This window comes from Barbus barbus (assembly GCF_936440315.1).
Source record: "Barbus barbus genome assembly, chromosome: 27".
NCBI classification, from domain to species: domain Eukaryota; kingdom Metazoa; phylum Chordata; class Actinopteri; order Cypriniformes; family Cyprinidae; genus Barbus; species Barbus barbus.
In genome coordinates, this window is record NC_136755.1 from 23582488 (window position 1) to 23602349 (window position 19862).

General features: G+C 35.4%; 3 protein-coding genes across 6 annotated transcripts; 1 reads left to right on the plus strand and 2 right to left on the minus strand.

Moving 5' to 3' along the window:
• Positions 1-125: 125 nt before the first annotated feature.
• On the minus strand, positions 126-14120 carry LOC306847435 (proline-rich protein PRCC-like). Of its 2 annotated transcripts, none has more exons than XM_079381388.1 (6): positions 13483-14102; positions 13360-13407; positions 2430-2921; positions 2251-2346; positions 1120-1266; positions 126-1027 (listed from the first exon to the last, which is right to left on the minus strand). In XM_079381388.1, exons 1-6 carry the CDS (start codon positions 13699-13701, stop codon positions 875-877), a joined length of 1155 nt encoding a protein of 384 aa, XP_079237514.1. In that variant the 5' UTR covers positions 13702-14102; the 3' UTR covers positions 126-874. The 2 variants fall into 2 exon arrangements, with proteins under 2 accessions (XP_079237514.1, XP_079237515.1); XM_079381389.1 differs by having other exon boundaries at positions 134-1027; positions 2251-2343; positions 13483-14120.
• On the plus strand, positions 8196-9698 carry LOC306847436 (galactose-specific lectin nattectin-like). Its single transcript, XM_079381390.1, has 6 exons — positions 8196-8331; positions 8413-8480; positions 8627-8721; positions 8915-9040; positions 9197-9305; positions 9470-9698. Exons 2-6 carry the CDS (start codon positions 8420-8422, stop codon positions 9532-9534), a joined length of 456 nt encoding a protein of 151 aa, XP_079237516.1. The 5' UTR covers positions 8196-8331; positions 8413-8419; the 3' UTR covers positions 9535-9698.
• Positions 14121-16188: 2068 nt separating the features above from the next.
• Positions 16189-19584, minus strand: mrpl24 (mitochondrial ribosomal protein L24). Of its 3 annotated transcripts, none has more exons than XM_079381200.1 (6): positions 18112-19584; positions 17699-17885; positions 17217-17312; positions 17025-17128; positions 16805-16935; positions 16189-16701 (listed from the first exon to the last, which is right to left on the minus strand). In XM_079381200.1, exons 2-6 carry the CDS (start codon positions 17879-17881, stop codon positions 16565-16567), a joined length of 651 nt encoding a protein of 216 aa, XP_079237326.1. In that variant the 5' UTR covers positions 17882-17885; positions 18112-19584; the 3' UTR covers positions 16189-16564. The 3 variants fall into 3 exon arrangements, with proteins under 3 accessions (XP_079237326.1, XP_079237325.1, XP_079237327.1); XM_079381199.1 differs by having other exon boundaries at positions 16271-16701; positions 17699-17850; positions 18112-18255; XM_079381201.1 differs by having other exon boundaries at positions 16271-16701; positions 17699-17882; positions 18112-18237.
• Positions 19585-19862: the final 278 nt, after the last annotated feature.

Below are 19862 nucleotides of genomic sequence, written 5' to 3' on the forward strand. Positions count from 1 at the left end.
ATTTTGTGTCTTGAACTCATTTCTGCATTTTGAGACATTTTTACACATTTAGCATTAAAGTCCTTTTAATCTTCTGCAGCTCTATTTAAAATATAGTAAATGTCAAATTATACTGTAAAGAAAATGTATTGCGCACAGGTTTATGTATTTTTATTTCTGGCAGTGCCATAGGAACTATTTCACACAAAAGTGTTTTTACACAAAAATGAAAATGTAAGTATATTTTCTACAGTTGCAGTGAAATTGTTTTACTTTATTCATGGTTCTACGATTAAGAATCAACGTTCATATGAAAACAAGCTGCTAAAAGACAGGAAGATTCACTCAAATACTTTTTACAAGTTTTTTTTTTTGCGATACTTTACAATAAGATTGTATACATTAACATTTAATATTAATTTTGTATACATTAACACTAGTTAATGCATTTTCAACTAACAATAAACAGTATTTCTATATTAACATGGACAAAAATGAATAAACCCTATAAAAATATCATAACACATCGCATTAACTAATGTTAACAAAGAACCTTATTGTAAAGTGTTTCCAGTTTCTTTCACATTTTCAATCATCATTTTTATATATGCCACTGCTCACGATGGCAGTGTGGAAGACAAGACCTTCCCAAGTCATATTATGATGTTGCAGGTGACCCAAAACCCAATGTAGTTCAAATGGAAAGATAATATTAGGTAGACAACTGGGAGCCATCTTAAACATAATAGCAGCCAATGGTGCTTTAAAGTCCTCAGCTCCTTTCTGAAACAATACAAACTGGCAAAAAGATGAGATTTTTGTATTGGCTGCAGTCTCTGACAAAATCTGCTCGACATTAGGTAGAGGTGTGCACAACATCTTGATTTCCAGTCCATTAGAATCCATACTTGGCTTGTGTTTGTCGTCGAGTCAGCTTGTTTTCAGCCCAGTTGTTCTTGAGTTCCAGCTCGCGTTCCTTGGCCTGATGAATCAGATATGTGATTTGGTGCTTGCGTCTCTGTTGTCCTGTTGGCTGATCTCCTTTTTTCTGGAAATGAGATGAAAGAGTTAGACTTTTTCTTTCATTTATCTCCTTCAAACAAACAAAGCCATCAGAAAATGGACAATTGAGGTGCTCACCTTGCTGAAGGACTTGCGGGGCTCTGCCTCTGCTGTCATGTTCTTTGTCAGCCATTGCTTATTTCCGCTCAGCTGATCGTCTCCTTTGATCTCCAAGAACTTGATTTCTTCTCTTCCACGATTCTGTTTGCCCTGTAGCCTCCAAAACTGAAAAAACACACACAAAAAAGAAAATGAGTTTGAGTCGTGATAACTCAAAAGACCCCACCACTATACAGAATTTTACATCTGTTTTGCATCTACCAGGCAAAATTATACATAAATTAAGTATATATAGATTATATAAAATAAATTATTGTTGCAATAATACTATTATAATGTACAATAAAAAGCAAGAATTTAAATTATCATAACATGATCATCATTACATAATATATTACAAAGAAATATATACTACATAAGAATCACATTACTATTGCAAAAAATACAATTATATTACACAATTTTTTTAAATATAATTTAATTCATTACAATTTAATAATAATACATATACATTCAAATGTTATTGTAAATAATACTTTTACTTTCACTATTTTAATAAAAAAATTAAATAAAGAAATGTATTACTATTGCAATAATACTATTGTACTATAAAATAAAAATCTAATCATAACTATTATATTTTATTTAACTATTATTTAAATTACAATGTTACTACATGTCAATACTATAAAATTTAAAAAATTTAAAATACCAACAACAATGATTTTTATGCTATTTTAAAGAATAATAATAAAATTACTATATATATATATATATATATATAAATAAATATTTATGTCTATGAGTGGAATAAATATATACCATACAATAAAAAAAATGAGAAGTAATAATAATAATAAATAAAAAATATTGTTATTGTTCAAAATAATACTTTTATTTTATCACTATTTAAATGACAAAAATGAAATTACTAAAGATATATAATAATAAGTATTATTATTATAGTTTATTTCATTATTATTTAAATTACATTAATACTACAACATGTTAATATTAACACTATAAAATAAAAAAATAGAAGTTACAAATATCAATAATAATAAAAGCTATTTATGTGGGTCATACTTCAGCTTGAAAAATACAGAAGAAACACATCCCTGAGTAATAAAGATGCTACAAACAACTCACTGCTTCATCATTGAACAATGAAGAGGATCCGGAATCATCTTGCCCATCAGCCGCAGGGTTCGGGTCTGGGAAATATCCTTCACCATAGTAATCCTGCTAAACATATGCATAAAACATCAGCTGCTGACATGAAAGCAATATACTGGCATAAGAAGCTTATTCACAATGACAGGTTTTACCTGTGGAGAAGTCTCTGGCAGTGGATTTGCGGGATACTGATGTTGATATTCTCCGCTCTCATAGTCTTGCGTTGCTCCGGGTGACCTACTGTAACTGTCTGCGTTAGGAACAAAGTCCAGTGGGCCGTCCTCCACACCGGGTGAAGGGTGCAGCGAGGGAACGTACTGCTGAGAATGCAGGTTTTGAGACGTCACAGGCTGTGCTGAGCTTTCCGGAAGGGAAAAGTAGTTCTCTGGAGCGAGTTCATCGTCACTTCCCTCTTCATCCGCAGCCATTTGTTTGGCTAGCTGCATCGCCGCTGACTTCGCAGCCGCTTTGATGGCGGACGGGGACGGACTGCTTCCAGAGATAGCCTGGGACTTTGCTGGGGTTGCCTTCAGCTTATCCAACCCGGGGCGTTTGGTTAGGGTGTGCGGCAGCAGGGGCCGCTCGGTCACCTTCACCACCAGATTCTTAGGCTGGGGCAGTAAAGAGGACAGACCTCCACCTCCCTGGAAGAATATGGAGAAAATAGTATTATTTACTATTATGTAAATCCACCCAGACCATTTACAAATTCAAGTTTTTTTTAACATTATGATGAAAAATGGGCCATCGAGAGAATGCTGTGGTAATGATACCACAACCAACAGTTAGTTCATAATGAATTTAACCAACGTTAACATGTACAATTAAATGCTACACATTTTTAGATATCGGTGTAAAATATGTGCATATGTGCATATGTGTAGTTCATGCAGTGATATTTGTGTGTATTTTATATGACAGACCTTTAGGTTTGGATGATTTGTTAATGGCATTTATTACTTCAAAATTAAAGACTGACGACTCGCACTTTGTGATTATCAAGATTGAGTGAATGTAGACTGTAGTTCTCATTGAAGAAGGGCCCCTCAAGAGGTAAAGCCCAGGGGCCCCCTTACGGTGTTAATTCGGCCCTGCCTATGCCCTACATGCTATGTAAAAGCTTTGAAGTGGGGATTTTGGAGGGAGCAGGGCACCTATGTGTCATAATTTAGCTGTATGTAATGCACTTGACGAAGGGAGTAATGAAAGGAAACTTTATTTCCAGCATGCGTGCATCACAATTAGCTGTTCTTGGAAGACTTTAATCTTATAAAAAATCTGACTTAGAAGGCTGGTTTTATCGTAATACATTAAAACCTCGTTTCCACTGAGTGGTGCAGTACAGTACAGTACAATTCGGTACGGGTAGCCCTGATCAGGCTTGCGTTTCCACTGCCAACAGTACCCTTTACTTGATAGGCGTGATATTTGCCGGAAAGTAGCGATCGACAATAAAGCGCGACAATAAGCAAAACTGCCTCTTTTATGTCAGTTTTAATGAACAATAATAGCATTATAAAAGTATAAGTACAAAGTATAAGAGGCTTATATAAGAGGAAATAAAGATAAAAGCAAACAATTCACAGTCAAATTTTGCTACAATGTCAGCGCTGTAAGTTACTACGGTAAAGTTAAAAATATAAAGTTAAACTTAGTGCTCAGTCAAAATAATATGACCAGGAATGCCTGTTAAATATACACAAAATGAACTGATTCTCGTTTTATCACTACAGAAACATCAGAGCCAGCCAAGTGTCGTCAGGACTAGCCCAGCGTAAGGCTGCTCGAGGCGGATACATGAGCACGGAGTAGGGGTGGGCGATATGGGAAAAATATCATATCACGATTTTTTATAGAAATATCACGATTCACGATTTTTATCCCGATTCTTTGTTAGTTTTACTATTTTGGTTTTACAAGTTGTCTGAGCATTACAGCCAAACTAGAAAGACAAAGATGCATGGCAGATATTTAGGCCAAAGTGGGTGAAGATAAAAAATCTTTGTCATTATTTTATTTTTCTTATTAAAAAATAAGAACAAAGATACACATTACAAATACACATAATATACAAATAAAACAAACAGTGCTTTATTTCCAGGTACAATAGGTGTATTTAGCAGAGCATTCAATGAAATTGAATGAACAAATATAAAAATAAAACACTAGATAGACTGATTCCTAAAGCAACTGTATTAAAGATTTTCAGTCAAGAATAGTGAGTGATTTTTCTCTTTGTGTTTTGTTGTTTTGTTAACGTTAAATGAATAGTTCCCCCACAAATTAATATTCTGTCATCTGTCTGTCAATTCTGTCATAATGTTGTATTTTTATATCATCATTTACTCAAAAGTTGTTTTAAACCGGAATGAGTTTCTTTCTTCTGCTGAACATTTATAAATGCCATTTTGAAGAAGGTGGAAAACCAAACAGTTGCTGGTCCTCAGTGACTTCCATAGGATTTTTCTTTCCTACTATCAAAGTCAATGTAGACCAGCAACTGTTTGGTTTTCCACTGAGTAAATAATGACAGAAATTCAATTTTAGGGTGAACTATCCCTTTAATGACAGTCGACAGCATGTTTAGTGTCCTGTCCCTTTAAGAGCTGCACGCATCTAATATACAGGCACGCATCCGTTTCTCTCTTAACTATTTACTTTCATTTTAGAGATAACCAACTCAGTCTGTATGTAAACCTTGTGTGTTTTGACAGTATTAGCGCAAAATATAACTTAGTTGAGTAATCAGGCGCTGTTAGACAGGCGTTTTAGTGCGCGTGCTTCAGGTGTATGCGCTCAGAACAAGCGCACGTCAGACCAGCGCGCGAATTAAACATTTAACCAGCAAGGCTTGTATGCAAATAATGTACTTTTGCGATCGCGAATAAGTGCAGTGTCCTGTCTGAGTAACTCTACTGCTGTATGTGGTGTTGTACAGTACATAGAGACGGCGGCGCCAGAACTGTATTTGACAATGTGCGCGGTAGCGCGATACTACGATATTTCTTCAAAAGCAGATCGTGGAGACATTTTTATCGTCCACGATCAAAAATCGTCATATCGCACACCCCTAGCACGGAGCACCCGGTCATCGCCTGGAGCTTCGAAATCGGCATAGCAAATTTTCAAATAGGCGCTATTTCTTTATAAATAAACCGCAGATTTGAGTTTTAAACAACTACATTCTCGCCTGAAAAACTCTTAAAACTACATTTCATGACAGAATAACAGTAATATTTTGAAAATTACGTGGGTTTTTGGGCAATGACGTTTCCCAAGTCCACAAGAACAGACAAGAACACATTGAGAAACGGTTATTGTCTGTGTGAAAATATAAAAGTATAAAATACACTTATGTATTTTTTTGTGTGTTTGCGCACTCTGATTTAATGAGAACACAGCAGAGCGAAACGAGTGAAGGAGAAACTTTATCCCCTTGTATCACGCAAAACTGACGATTGTAGTCAACCAATCAACATTCTGCCGTGAGTTTAGCTCCACCTTTTTGGTACCCTTTGCTGTGCTAGGTACCCCAACGAAAGGGTACCAAAAAAGTGGTTCGCTATTTTGGTACCATTCACAACTTCTGACAATGGAAACGGACATAATTGCGTACCGTACTGTACCGAACCTTACCGCTCAGTGGAAACGAGCCATAAATGTCCCTACCTGCAGGGTCCAAAAGACAGCAAGTTTTATAAAGTTGAGAGTAGAGGAGGTGTGTCACTTATATGGTAATAAATATATAAATAATCAACTGTGTAACTGCTAAACTGTGTTTATGTGATAAAGTGTGAAAAATTAGTCTTTATGTGAAAAATGTAGAAGTCTTTATGACCAATAGGCCCAACAAGCAGGGGTGTCAAGTAGATTATTTAACAGGGTGTGCTAGTCCTGCCATAAACTGTTATCGTCTGACAGCATCAAGGATCTGGAGACGGAGACGAATATCATATTTCTGATGTGGAGAAGTGTTCAAGTTTCATATATTTCATGATTTTTTTTATGGGTTAAATTTCCTGGTCATGTGTGTAAATATAATTTCTGTTGACAGTTACTGAGATGTTGAATTTTTAAACAGACAAACTGGAGTACTCAAACAAAGGGCCTGTCACTCAAACTATAGTGGCACAAACAATTTGACTTTTTAATCAAATTGCGATTCAAATGGACTAGACTACAGCATATTTTCTACTTTTGTATTCAATTTTGTATTTTGTTAAAAAAACATACCTTCTTCAAAATCCTATAAACCCTTCATTGTATCAAATTTAGATGATGCTGCCAAAAAGCTTTTGGATCACTCGGTTCGCTGTCATAGAAGGCCAGAATCGTTTGGTGCCATCACATTTAGCAAATATTGAATGTCTTTGTATGTTGACATAAAAAATAGTATTATCTCTATGATCAATGATTGTAATCACTGTTAGCCTAAAAAAGGTTTCGTTGGTTTTCTCAGAAGCACCTTCCTTGAGACCTTTCTTTCTATTATATAAAAATATCACACCTCTGAATGGATAGTTGTATTTTTGATAAACTGTGCTGTTTTTATATTATTATTATTAGCGTGTATGGTTTTCTGTTCATGTGTGAATAAGGAAATGTAATTTCCAATGTAAATTTACAAGCCCAATCACTATTCAAAGCTAGACCAAAACTAGAACAATCACATTTTTCTGCGGTTCTGAATTTGCTCTGAGAGATAATTAGAGATAATTAGCTTTGGATAAATCTAACAGGCAATATTTTCTCGTTAATCTATTATTTTTTCCAGAGCAAATAGTTTTTAAATGAACTTTAATGCTGTATTAGAGTGCTGCATTTGTGCTTTTGACGGAATAGCTTATTGTTTATAAAAATTAAAAATAAAATTTTTATAAATAATTTATAATAGTATTTGGTATTGAGAAATGGTCTGTGTTGTGATGGCCAGAGCTGGATAGATTATTTAAAAATTGTAGTCCGTTACTTATTCCAAATTACTTGAAATAAAAATAGTAACATTACGCATTTTATAATTCCAATAAAAAAAGTAACTGTAGTCCGATTATGTGTATTATAAAATGTCATTTAGTCTAATTACAAATCTGACATGTAATCAGTTACTACACTGGAATAAAGTCACTTCATCAGCCCAGTTTAAAAAAAAAATACTTAGAGATCATAGAGTGAATATTTCGCTGTTTAAAGTTATTCCCCTAATTTGCATAAAGCATCCTAGTGTAGGAAAAAGGTGCATTAGTTCCATGATATCACCTGTGTCTGGCTTAATGTGTATGTGTGTGTCTGTGTGAACTGCATTTCTTTATCTACAACACTCTTGGAGTTCATTTTGTTATATTAGATCTCTGGTAGTCTCAGATGTCATGCACACGAACCATTGGCTGGCTAAAATTCTGATGCACAAGACTCCAAGAATAGTACAATTTTAAAAAAGAAAGAAAAAGAGAATATAGGTATCTGGACATGTAAAAGCATCTATTTAGGTGTCTATTGGCTTTATAAATACGTTGGTGGAGGGTTTAAGTATCACAAAAGACATCACAATGTCCCTTATTTAAATCATTTCTGCCCAAGGCATACGCAAAAAGGCCTGATTGAGTTGCATTAATGGTTAGTAGTGTGTTCTCACCATGTTCAAGATACTTTGTTGTTCTTTCTTCCTACATGAAACGTTTGAAAAGACATACTGGATGTTTCTAAAGTTTATATAAAAAAGGTGTATAATTCATCATTTGCGCCAATTCATTTTTTTCCTCCTTGTTCTTAAAATCTACTTAAGAGTAAATATTTAGTTAACCTAATATTGGATTTCTAGACAGGCTCAACTTTCCCCAATTTCCCATGTTACATTTTCTTTTCATATGTACACAATTGAGAGATCAAACAATATATCCAGTATCATCCTCGTGACTTATACACACTTGACATCAAGTATAAAAGCAGGGCTCTTTCTGAAACTTCACAAAATCTTCCTCTGAGACTTTGAAGGCAACAATCTGAAAACCAAGGAGAGTTTTGCAACAGAAACCTACTGAACAACCTTTTGACAAAGTATATTTGTCTTTAAAATACATTGACGATCTACAATGTGCAGTATAATTTAATTTTAAATGTTTAACTTTTATTTTTCAGTTTCATCATGGCAATGCTGAGAAGTCTTCTGCTTCTATCTATTGTGTTCTCCATGGGGAACGCAGAAGGTAACAAATAGCTATTTGTAAAAACTCCTCCTTAAATCATTTTAAAAGCTTTTCTGCCCAACCTTTGATGTTTTGTAGCTTGAAATGTATGATATTCAACCAACTAATATTTATCATAATATTTCTTATGTTCATTTACTGGATAGTTAATTTAATTAAAAATTGCCCCTATGAATGGAGAAATTTTGGAGTCAAATGCTACAAGTTCTTCCCTCAGACGGTCAACTGGGTCACAGCAGAGGTAAATTGTTAGTTACAAGGTGATTTTTATTATTTTTTTTTAAATAAAACTTCCTTTTTGTAAAAAAAAATTGACTGAAAACTAATACTGGGCAAATAATCAGTCAGACCTGACTTTGTTTGAAATGATAATTTATGCTTTATGCTAAATAGATTGTATTTTGTATTGAAAATAAAAAAATCTCTCTCTTTAGAGGAACTGCCTAAGTCTGGATGCAAATCTTGCATCTGTACACAATAAAATAGAACAAGATTTTCTCCTGAGTCTGTTGCCTTCTTCTTCCACACGTTGTTGGTTTGGTACTCACGATGGTAACCACGTAAGTTCTTAGTCTAGTTTGTTTGTCTAGACTCTCCAAAATCTCCAAAGTTTGCAATGAAGATTGTTTGACTTCTTCAAAGCCAAACTAAATGACCTTCTAAATGGAGTCTGAGTACAGTAGAGCATTCTTATAATAACTGGGTTTGCTCTTTAGGAAGGACAGTGGTTGTGGACTGATGGCACTCCGTTTGACTACGCCTACTGGGCCCCTGGACAACCTGACAATCTGAATACCGAGAACTGCGGGGAGTTCAACTTCCACTGTAAGAATGCAGTGTTTTGTTTTTTTTTACTAAAATTAATCCTATAATTTCACATCATCCAGTAACAAGGAATGGCTCATTTGTCAAAAATGTCTTTAAAATTCTATTTTATTTTGATTCTTACAAGACAATAATGATGAGAATAATTTTTTTTCACCTCACAGATAACCGTTGGAATGATGCATCCTGTGTAACCTCACTGGGTTATGTTTGTGCCAAATACCTGTGAGATAACATGCAGTGATCCTGCTCCACTTACTTTGATTGTACTACATTTACATTTTCTGATCTTATCTTTACAAGTGTTATTCTGAAATGAAACTTTTCTTAAATATTTTCTCAACTTTAATCTCTTCTCAATACCGAAACACTTCTCAAATCAATAAAGGCATTAAAAAAATCTTGGATTTAAAATATGGTTATTAGAATGGCTTTAAAGGCTTTAAGTCAGGGGTCACCACACTCGATCCTCCAGGAACAAGCTTTAAAGTGCCCCTATTATGGGTTATGAAAGGTTCATATTTTGGTTTTGGGAGTCCCCATCAACAGGTTGACATGCATGCAAATGTAAAGCATGCAATGACTGTGGCAGCTTTAACATTTGAAAGGATACTATGGAAAAGTTATTGCTTTCCTGATTTTCCAAACTGATTTTTTTCATGAATATGGTTGACCTGAAGAGTGTAAGATATATCATACACTTGGAAAATTATGAGCTATATCACCGCTTATCGACACTAGGGGTGTGACAATACACTTAGCTCACGAGATGAGACAAAATACAGATACTTGGTTCACTAGAACAAGACAATATTTTAATACTATTTTTAAGAAATTTTAAATAACATTTTTGTATTTTGAAATATTTTAACTAATCTAGGGCTGTAATTTATGATTATTGTGGTAATCAAGTAATCTACTGATTATTTTGACAATTGAGTAATCTGATATTTTTTAGTAACACAAATAGACCTAAGTGAAAACCAGGCTTTAGTATGACTATTTATATATAAACCAACGATGAGGCAATAATTATTGCCTCAAATAAAATCCCAAAACAAGTAATTACATGGTTTTATTGAACAACAGTTAAAATACATAATGTATATGCCTATACACAATATGAGCATAACCAACTTAAGTACATTATGTATTATAACAAATACCTGCAGAGGACGCCAATGGCCTGTTTCACTTTAAAGCATGATCAAACGACAATATTTGGCCACATGCAAACTCAAACTTTTATTTTGAAATCGCAATGTACAATAAATGGCATATTTAGAAATAGGTTGATGTATTCTCCTGTGTTGGCAATGGTTTATAAATGATTTAAGTTACAAATCTAGTAAGATAACGCACAATGTTTTCCCAGATGAACGTTAAGCAATTCATATTCACAGCATATGCAGAGGAAGAGTTTAGCCCCTTTCACGCATACAGTCTTCACTGGTAAATTACCGGTAAGTCACCATTAGGGGAAGTCGTGGCCTAATGGTTAGAGAGTCGGACTCGTAATCCAAAGGTTGCGGGTTCGAGTCTCGGGCTGGCAGGGGTTGTAGGTGGGGGGAGTGAATGTCCAGCGCTCTCTCCACCCTCAATACCACGACTGAGGTGCCCTTGAGCAAGGCACCGAACCCCCAACTGCTCCCCGGGCGCCGCAGCATAAATGGCTGCCCACTGCTCCGGGTGTGTGTTCACGGTGTGTGTGTGTTCACTGCTGTGTGTGTGCACGTTGGATGGGTTAAATGCAGAGCACGAATTCCGAGTATGGGTCACCATACTTGGCAGTATGTCACTTCACACTTCACTTCACTTCATTAAAAGATCATGTGTGAACCTTTTCAAAAATCCCGGTAAATTTGTTCTGGCAATCATATCGTTGTTATGGAGATGACATGATTACTCTGAGCTGTTTACAAAGCTCCACTGCTTTTTAATTAGCTTTTCTATGTAAATATGCGCTAGATGGACATCTTTAACCATCACGCCTCGCAGCTTTTTGCTCATCTCGTTGCGTTTATAAGAGCAAAAAAATTCTGATTGGCTAGTAATGTTAGTTTGGTTGAGAGTGAAAGCTGTGCTCCTCTCATACCATTGGTAGGCGAACTCATTGACTTGAAAGTGATATCAACAAGTTTTTTTTTTTTTTTTATGTAGGATTATTTTTTTATGCAGCCAATTGCTGCACGCGGGAGATCCGGCACGGTGCTGGAGAACTTTAAGCCCTGTTAAATATTCTATCTTTTCCGTTTTATGTGTTTATCAGAATATCTTTATATGAATGATAAAAAAAATTCAGCTAATTGTTGTAAAAAAATAAAATATGCATTAACAAAAATATTACGTTTGTTATAACTGGCAGACTTTTCTGTTGTGTTGAATAAAAAGTTCACCCCAAAAAAGAAATAAGGTCATACAGCTTTAGGTTTGCATTAACAAACTATTAAAAAAGTATGTTATGTTTGGATTTAAACGCAGGCCCCAGAAATGTTGCCAAAGAATTATTTATTATCATAGAAGATATCATCTAAAAGCAACTCTCTCTTCGGAGGTGTGCTCTGTTTGTACAATAGAAAGAAACAGATCTGAGAAAAGGTGTTCACAGGAAAACCAGCAAGACCAAAGTAAACTGTATTTATGCTAGCAGTGATCCAAGGCAATCACTGATAATGGAGATAACATTATTTGTTCAAGTCAACATTTAAAGACTATTTTAATTATATATATATATATATATATATATCATATGCCTTAATCATTATTCATGTGGGAAAGAACTACAATCCTATGAAGCATTGTGAATGACCACATTTAATTAAAAATTAATTATATTAAACAATTGATTTAAACATTTTGATTGTTTATATTTTATGTTCACTACAAAATATGCATGTTATGCATACAATTATTTAAGTAGATTGAAAGCAGAAAGATTTGCTTGTTATGATTCTCTTAGTGTTAAACGATTAATCGCAATTAAAAGTTTGTTTACATAACATGAGTGTACTTTTTATATTTATTTTTTATATTATACACACACATGCACGTACATATTTAAGAAAAAAGTGTTGTGTTTATATATTAAATATATTTATATATAATATAAATTATATGAATATATGCATGTAAATACTTTCAAAATATATGCTGTACGTGTGTGTATTTATATATATAATAAATATACACAGTACACACACATATTATGTGAACAAAAACGTTTATTTTGGATGCGATTAATCGCTTGACAGCACTAGATTCTTTGATTGGTGGAGATTTCCAGTAGCCCCTCACTGCAGAACAAAGATCCAGGGGGCGGGGTTGGATCCACTTCTAGGGGGTGAGATGGGTGGGTTAAGGGATCAGGGGGTGGAGATGGGTAGCTTTAGGTGTATGTAAGGTGGGAGGAGTTGGATCTGGATCCAACCTCGCCCCCTGGATCTTGTGTTCTGCAGTGAGGACCATCTCGAGATTTCTACAGAGTAGGTCTGTTTTTTTGTGTGTTTTTTTCCCCCCTAACAGTAGGTCTGTGAGGAAAAAACAAAACAGACCTACTCTGTAGAAAGTGCAACAGTCAGATTTTGGAAATAAAAACCTCCTTATTTTTTCCATAGGTGAATTGGATTTTAATTCTAAATTATGAAACCCTTCACCTACGGAAAAGATAAGGAGATTTTTATTTCCAAAACCTGACTGTTGCACTTAATAAAGGAACTGTAGTAAACATAGTTAATTATAATTTATTTCAAATAAATATATTTTTATCTAATTAATTATAATATCTAATTATAGGTATAATAAAGATATTTAATACTATGTTTATATATTCAACTATTAAAAACAGCTTGTTTAATCCTAAGGATAAATAATGTATATCTAATAAAAATATTTATGATATTTCATATTTAAAAATGTTTTTATATTTTTAAATTAGCTTGTTTAATTCTAAGGGTCAGAAAAGGGAGAAATATTCATTTAAAATTAAATTGCAGCTGTTTTGGTGAAGGAAAAAGAAAAAGAGAAACTTCCTTTTTTTTTTAATCCATAACGTTACCTGAGGAGCTGATTTCTTTCGGACGGGCTCCTCATCATCAGAGTCAGACTAGAACAGAAAAAACCGCATCAGTCAGACAGCTTCAGAAACATTATTTGGCATTAACAGATCTGTAAAACTCACATCTGCTGGTTTTATTTCAGGAACGGTGATTTTAACGGGTTCTGCTCGTTTCTTGGGTTTGGGCAGATCCGCAGTCATCCTCTTAGGTTGAGGAGCTGATGTTTTCGGTGCAGGCAGAGACGCGAAGAGTCCGCCGATCCTGCCCGCGGGGCGAAGAGGGGAAGCCGGCGATTCATCGCGATCACTGTCGTCGCTGCTGTCGTACGCTACCAGAGACATCTCCACCGATCAGACCAGATCAGTTCATAAGAGTGAATCAGACACAAGAATCGCCGACGAGCTACTTTTGCACCACTTTAATCAAAAGCAGCTCCACTGATCTCATATCTCCTGTACCAGATTTATATGGCCAAATATTATGTGTAAATATCTAATATATGTCAGCTCTCAACACCGATCACAAATTCGCCTCCAGACAAATTAACGCTTGCAGTCGGAGCTGTGCTTGCATTGGAAATGCAGTTTGTAAATTAACATTTTCCCTGCAAAACGCGAATGACACATAAATATATTAGTCTAAACAAACAAGTGATAACTGTTAATAATCATAAATCGTTCCTCTCAACATTGTTTTCTTCCAGCATCGTGAAGTAAATCCTCAACATCCGCTGCACCGTTTCACAGGATTCTGCGACACTGACATCAACTGGACTGGAGTGGAATCTCATCAATAAACATGACCGATGAATGGCGAACAACTGAAAAAACCCGAATGTTATTATACAGGTACATCTAAAAAAAATAGAATAAAATGAAAAAGGTCAATATTTTTTGTCACTCATTTCAGAAAGTGAAACCCATATATTATATAGATTCATTACACATAGAGTGAAATATTTCGAGCCTTTATTTCTTGAAATGTTGATGATTATGGCTTACAGATAATGAAAACCCAAAATTCAGTGTCTCAGAAAATTTGAATATTACATAAGATCAATAAAAAGGGATATTTTAAGCAGAAATGTCAGGCTTCTGAAAAGTATGTTCATTTCTATGCACTCAATACTTGGTTGGGCCTCTTCTTGCATTAATTACTGCATTAATGCAGCGTAGCATGGAGGCAATCAGCCTGTGGCACTGCTCAGGTGGTATGGAAGCCCAGGTTGCTTTGATAGTGGCCTTCAGGTCATCTGCATTGTTGGGTCTGGTGTCTTCCTCTTGACAACACTCCATAGATTCTCTGGCCAATCAAACACAGTAACACCATGGTCATTGAACCAGCTTTTGGGACCTTTGGCAGTGTGGGCAGGTGTCAAGACCTGCTGGAAAATGAAATCAGCATCTCCATAAAGCTTGTCAGCAGAAAGAAGCATGAAGTGCTCTAAAATTTCCTGGTAGAAGGCTGCGTTGACTGTGGACTTCAGAAAACACAGTGGACCAACACCAGCAGATGACATGGCAGCCCAAATCATCACTGACTGTGGAAACTTCACACTGGACTTCAAGCAACATGGATTCTGTGCCTCTCCACTCTTCCTCCAGACTCTGGGACCTTGATTTCCAAATGAAATGCAAAATTTACTTTCATCTGAAAAGAGGACTTTGGACCACTGAGCAACAGTCCAGTTCTTTTTCTCTTTAGCCCAGGTAAGATGCTTCTGACGATGTCTCTGGTCCAGAAGTGGCTTGGTAGCCCTTTTCCTGAAGACGTCTGAGCGTGGTGACTCTTGATGACTCCAGCTTCAGTCCACTCCTTGTGAAGCTCTCCCAAGTGTTTGAATCAGCTTTGCTTCACAGTATTCTCAAGCTTGCGGTCATCCCTGTTGCTTGTGCACATTTTCCTACCCAAATTCTTTCTTCCAGTCAACTTTGCATTTAATATGCTTTGATACAGCACTCTGTGAACAGCCACTCCTTTCAGTAATGACCCTCTGTGACTTACCCTCTTTGTGGAGGGCGTCAATGATCGTCTTCTGGACCATTGCCAAGTCAGCAGTCTTCCCCGTTATTGTGGTTTCAAAGAACAAGAGATACCTGGAATTTATACTTATGGATGGTCATTTAATGAAACTCAATTGTAAATATTCTAATATTTTGAGATACTGATTTTTGACTTTCATGAGCTGTAAACTCTAATCATCGAAATTAAAGCAAAAAAACTTTTGAAATGTTTTCCTTTACATGTAATGAATCTAAAATATATGAAAGTTTCACTTTTTTTAAATAAGTTACAAGAAAAAAATTAACTTTTTCATGATATTCAAATTTTTTGAGATGTACCTGTACACTGCTCTGGGTGTGTGTGTGTGTGTGTGCACTTAGGACGGGTTAAATGCAGAGCACGAATTCGGAGTATGGGTCACTTCACTTTAACAAAAACATAACTGACCCATAGGTCTACTTGAGAAACTCTAGATCGAACCCCTACATGTTTTTTTAATGATATTTTATCATAAAGAGACTGGGATTGTTAGGTAGATGGGCTAGTTTTCAAGTTGCATTTGTTTAATACTAATTCAGACATCAGTTGCAAAAACATTTGCACCAAATAATTGCGTTTTTATGGTCCGTTTAAACCGTGTCTACTACTTGTTCAGAAAAGGTTAGTGTTTAAGCAGAATACTGAGTGGGGTTGGTATATTTTTAAATGTTTTTGAAAGAATTCTCTTATGCTCACATATTTGAATAGAAAACGGTTGAAATTTCAGCAGTCATTAATCCAGTCTTCAGTGTCACACAATCCTTCAGATATCATTCTAATATGCCAATTTGAAACATTTCTTTTTATCAATGTTAAAAACAGTTGTGCTTAATTGTGGAAATTCTCACATGTCAGGATTCTTTGAATAGAGTTCAACATAGCATTTATTTGAAATCACTTGTAACATTACAAATGTCTCTTTAAAAACAAATAAATTTAACATTCTTGCTGAATAAAATAATTTCTTTAAAAACAAAAATCTTAAACAACAAAAAGCCATGTGCATCAGCTGGCAGCATGTGTTTATGGCATAAAAGCAAAGAAACCGTGTAAAACATTTAGTTGGGTTTATTGACAAAGTCTGCAGAACACAAAATATTCCTCCATGATAAATTATCTTGTTAAGCTCAAACACAGTCAATACACAGTCTCTGTGGTCACTCAGTACCAGTAGCTTTTACGAGGCCTTCTATCTTCCTGAATGTTCATTTTCTCCATAACTTCTTCCTCTAGGGTTTTCAAAGATGGTGTGTATGTTTTCTGAAGAGTGTCTTCTGGTGATGTGTCTTTGGGTCCATCTGCAAGGTACATAAACACTCAGATTTCCGATAACTGAGCCATACTTAAATGTCTAAAACTCTTGGTAGAAAAGCATTGTTTTTAAGCTTTCAGAAACACCACCTTTCCACTGCTGGGGAATGATGCCATCTTTTCTCTGATAGACTGGTTTGGGAATTATCCGTCCTGTCCTGACAGAAACACGCACTCGCTCGCCCTCTTCAGTGTATCTCCACTCAATATCCGTGGGCTTCCTAAGAAACATTAGACAAACACATACATTAAGAGCCAGATGCATTGCATCGTTTTATATTTATTAATCTACTTCATGTCTGATTCTCACCTGTCTGTAGGGTCAATTAATGTAACATCCTTCAGCAGCAGAGGGGCTTCACTGGCGATGTAAGTACCCCGGTAATCTCCAGATCTGCCAATATACCTGTAATGCTGGAAAAGAGCGTTTGAAACTATTAAAAGTGCTGCTTTGCAATGAAATTACTACTAAAAGAATTGTATTAATTTTTTTTACTCCTACCGTGTTCAGGCCCTCGAGTATGACCCAGTTTCGACGTCGGATCACCTGAGCAACTTTGCCCTGCTTTCCTTTGTCCTTTCCAGACAAAATCTCCACCTAATTTGAATAAGATTTCAATGATATGTACTATAAATATGCATTGTAAAATACAAAACATGTAGAATTTAAGGGTTAAATGGTGTTAAAACATACACTAAACTTTAAAAGGCGCGTATATTTTCATCCAATAAGTGTGAAAAATGATTGTACTGTATTGTTAGATGTATTATTTACTATGATTTATCCATTTTAATCAATTTTGTGTTCATTTAACCATTTTATACGTTTTTCACCACTGTTCAGTAAACCTACTAGCACTCCAGACCCCAGTGGGCTAAAAGGTGCTTCTCCTCTGCAAGCAGCCAGGTGGGTTAAAAATGGAACAAAACCTCCACTAAATATGAAATGCTTTCGAGGTGTAAAAGACAGGAAGGGTCACTTACTGTGTCTCCTCTCACGACATGCCAGTCCTCATTTGCAATAGGTTCAACAAACACCTTTCTTCTTTTCTTGCCGGGTGGATGGAGCCGCTGGGCTGCGATGGTCCACGGTCTGTTTGTGCCATAACGATAATCGTGTGGAAATGCAGCTTTTGCTGCCATAGAAAGCAACGCTGTCAGTCTCATGCTGCTGTGGACGATTAAAACAAGACACTTAAAGCTGTAGGCAATCCATAAATTATCTTTGAAATCTACATTTGAATTAGTATATTTTGTGCATTTCTATGGTGTACAAAAAAATGATATATTCTTCACTGACAGTTTGTAATGCTACAACGGCTTTGCAACCACCGTTTAAAGGATTATGCGTAAGGCTTTTGTACGGGCCCCTTATAATACAGCGGCATTCTACCTACCTGAATTATTGCTGCAGCTTTTAGAGGTACATTTCACTAAAAAAAGGGCATTTTTGGTAAGCATAAATTCAACAAGCACACAAGGTTAAAATCAAACGTGTAAAACATGCGCTACTTCCATTTCCTTTCGAGCCAAGCGATGTCAAAATAAAAGTCTCGATTGGCAACGCACAATTAAAAAAAGAAAAGTAAATAAATTAACGTTGTTTTTTTTAATTGAACGGAGTTATTTTAATATGTTTTAGGGATTTATAGTAACTCAGTAAGTCTTCCTGAAATACAGATTTTAAAAAAATGAAAGTTATGTTGGCACTTTCATAAATATAAAAGTTTTCCCATCCATGAGAAGTTATTAGGAGGTATGTGTTAAGAATTGCTTTTGGTAGAATATGAAAGCATAAATACATGCCTCTTAATTTCACAATGATATGCCACTGTATTACAGCAAACTTGGCTTGGAAATGTATCAATTGTCAGCAAATTCTGGATAATTTTATACGGCAAGCAACACAAATTCATGTGACTAAGTTTAAGGTGACTACTGGAGTGAAATAAATCAAAAGGAGTGTAAAAAGTGGCTCTAATCATATTCCTAGGATTAAGATGAGCTTGACATTAAAGTGTGAGCTGAGCTGTATGAATGATTGACAAGCTGCGTTCATAAATTTAGTGTTCTTGCTTTCAGTACATAAAAGTAAATGCCAGGTAAAGACTTCATATTACGACAGTAGTATGTATTAATACCAATTATTGTATTAATACCACCATACAAATCCATAGTATGAATTTTCTACATTTTAAGAAAATACTTAAGAAAAATAAATTAAGAAAAAGCCCAATAACAGTTGTTTGTGTTTTATGAAAATGTACACAAATGAGAGCTGCCTGACAGAATATTAAAAGGATTCTCCTTTTACTCGCATAAACCATTAACCAATCAAATCGCCATTTCATCCTGTATCCAAGTAGGATGACTCATCCCAGCCAATTAGCGTCGAGCTTTGCCTTGTAGTCAGGCAGACATAACACAGTCGTCCAATCACAAAATAAGCCGAAAGGGGATTTTTGCTCTATATTTGTCTCAGGTACTTTCTTTTTCGTTTATAAAATAAACGGTACTATTATTTTCTAATTGAATGAGCTATTGCACTAGGTAAACTTTGTACAATGACAATAGGCATAGTTTATGAGAAAGGCCAGGTATTTTAACGAAATAATCGAAGGTTTTCGAGGCGTACAAGTGTGGCTAGCTAGTGCTATAGCAACAGTCATTGGTAATGATATTAACGATAGCTAGCTTGTGCATACATATACTAAAAACTAAAGTTTTCTTTACAAATAATGTCGTTAAGTTATGAATTGAAGTAGCTGTTCATTTATGTCGGTTTCGTGAAGTCGACGTCTCTTCGGCCTGTTCGAACTCATGTTAGCCTATTAGCCGCTATGTCACGCTCATTTAAACTAGGCTGCGGTGAGGTTTATTTCTTGTGATCAATGAGCATTTTGTGTTTGAGAATATGGTTAACTTGCGTTAAAATGAACTTTTGGTCACAAATAACTAATGGCTTAGTCTAGTTTCTGGTTGGTTGGCCTTTCAATACGCCCACAATGAGATACACATGGGTGTAATAAACCAGACCTGCGCATGCATCATATATGCTAGTCGTTTATTATTATTATTATTATTAAGTCATGCATTAAAGTGATTGGATTTGCTCCTGGCATCATGCATGCACCGGCTGAAAGCATCA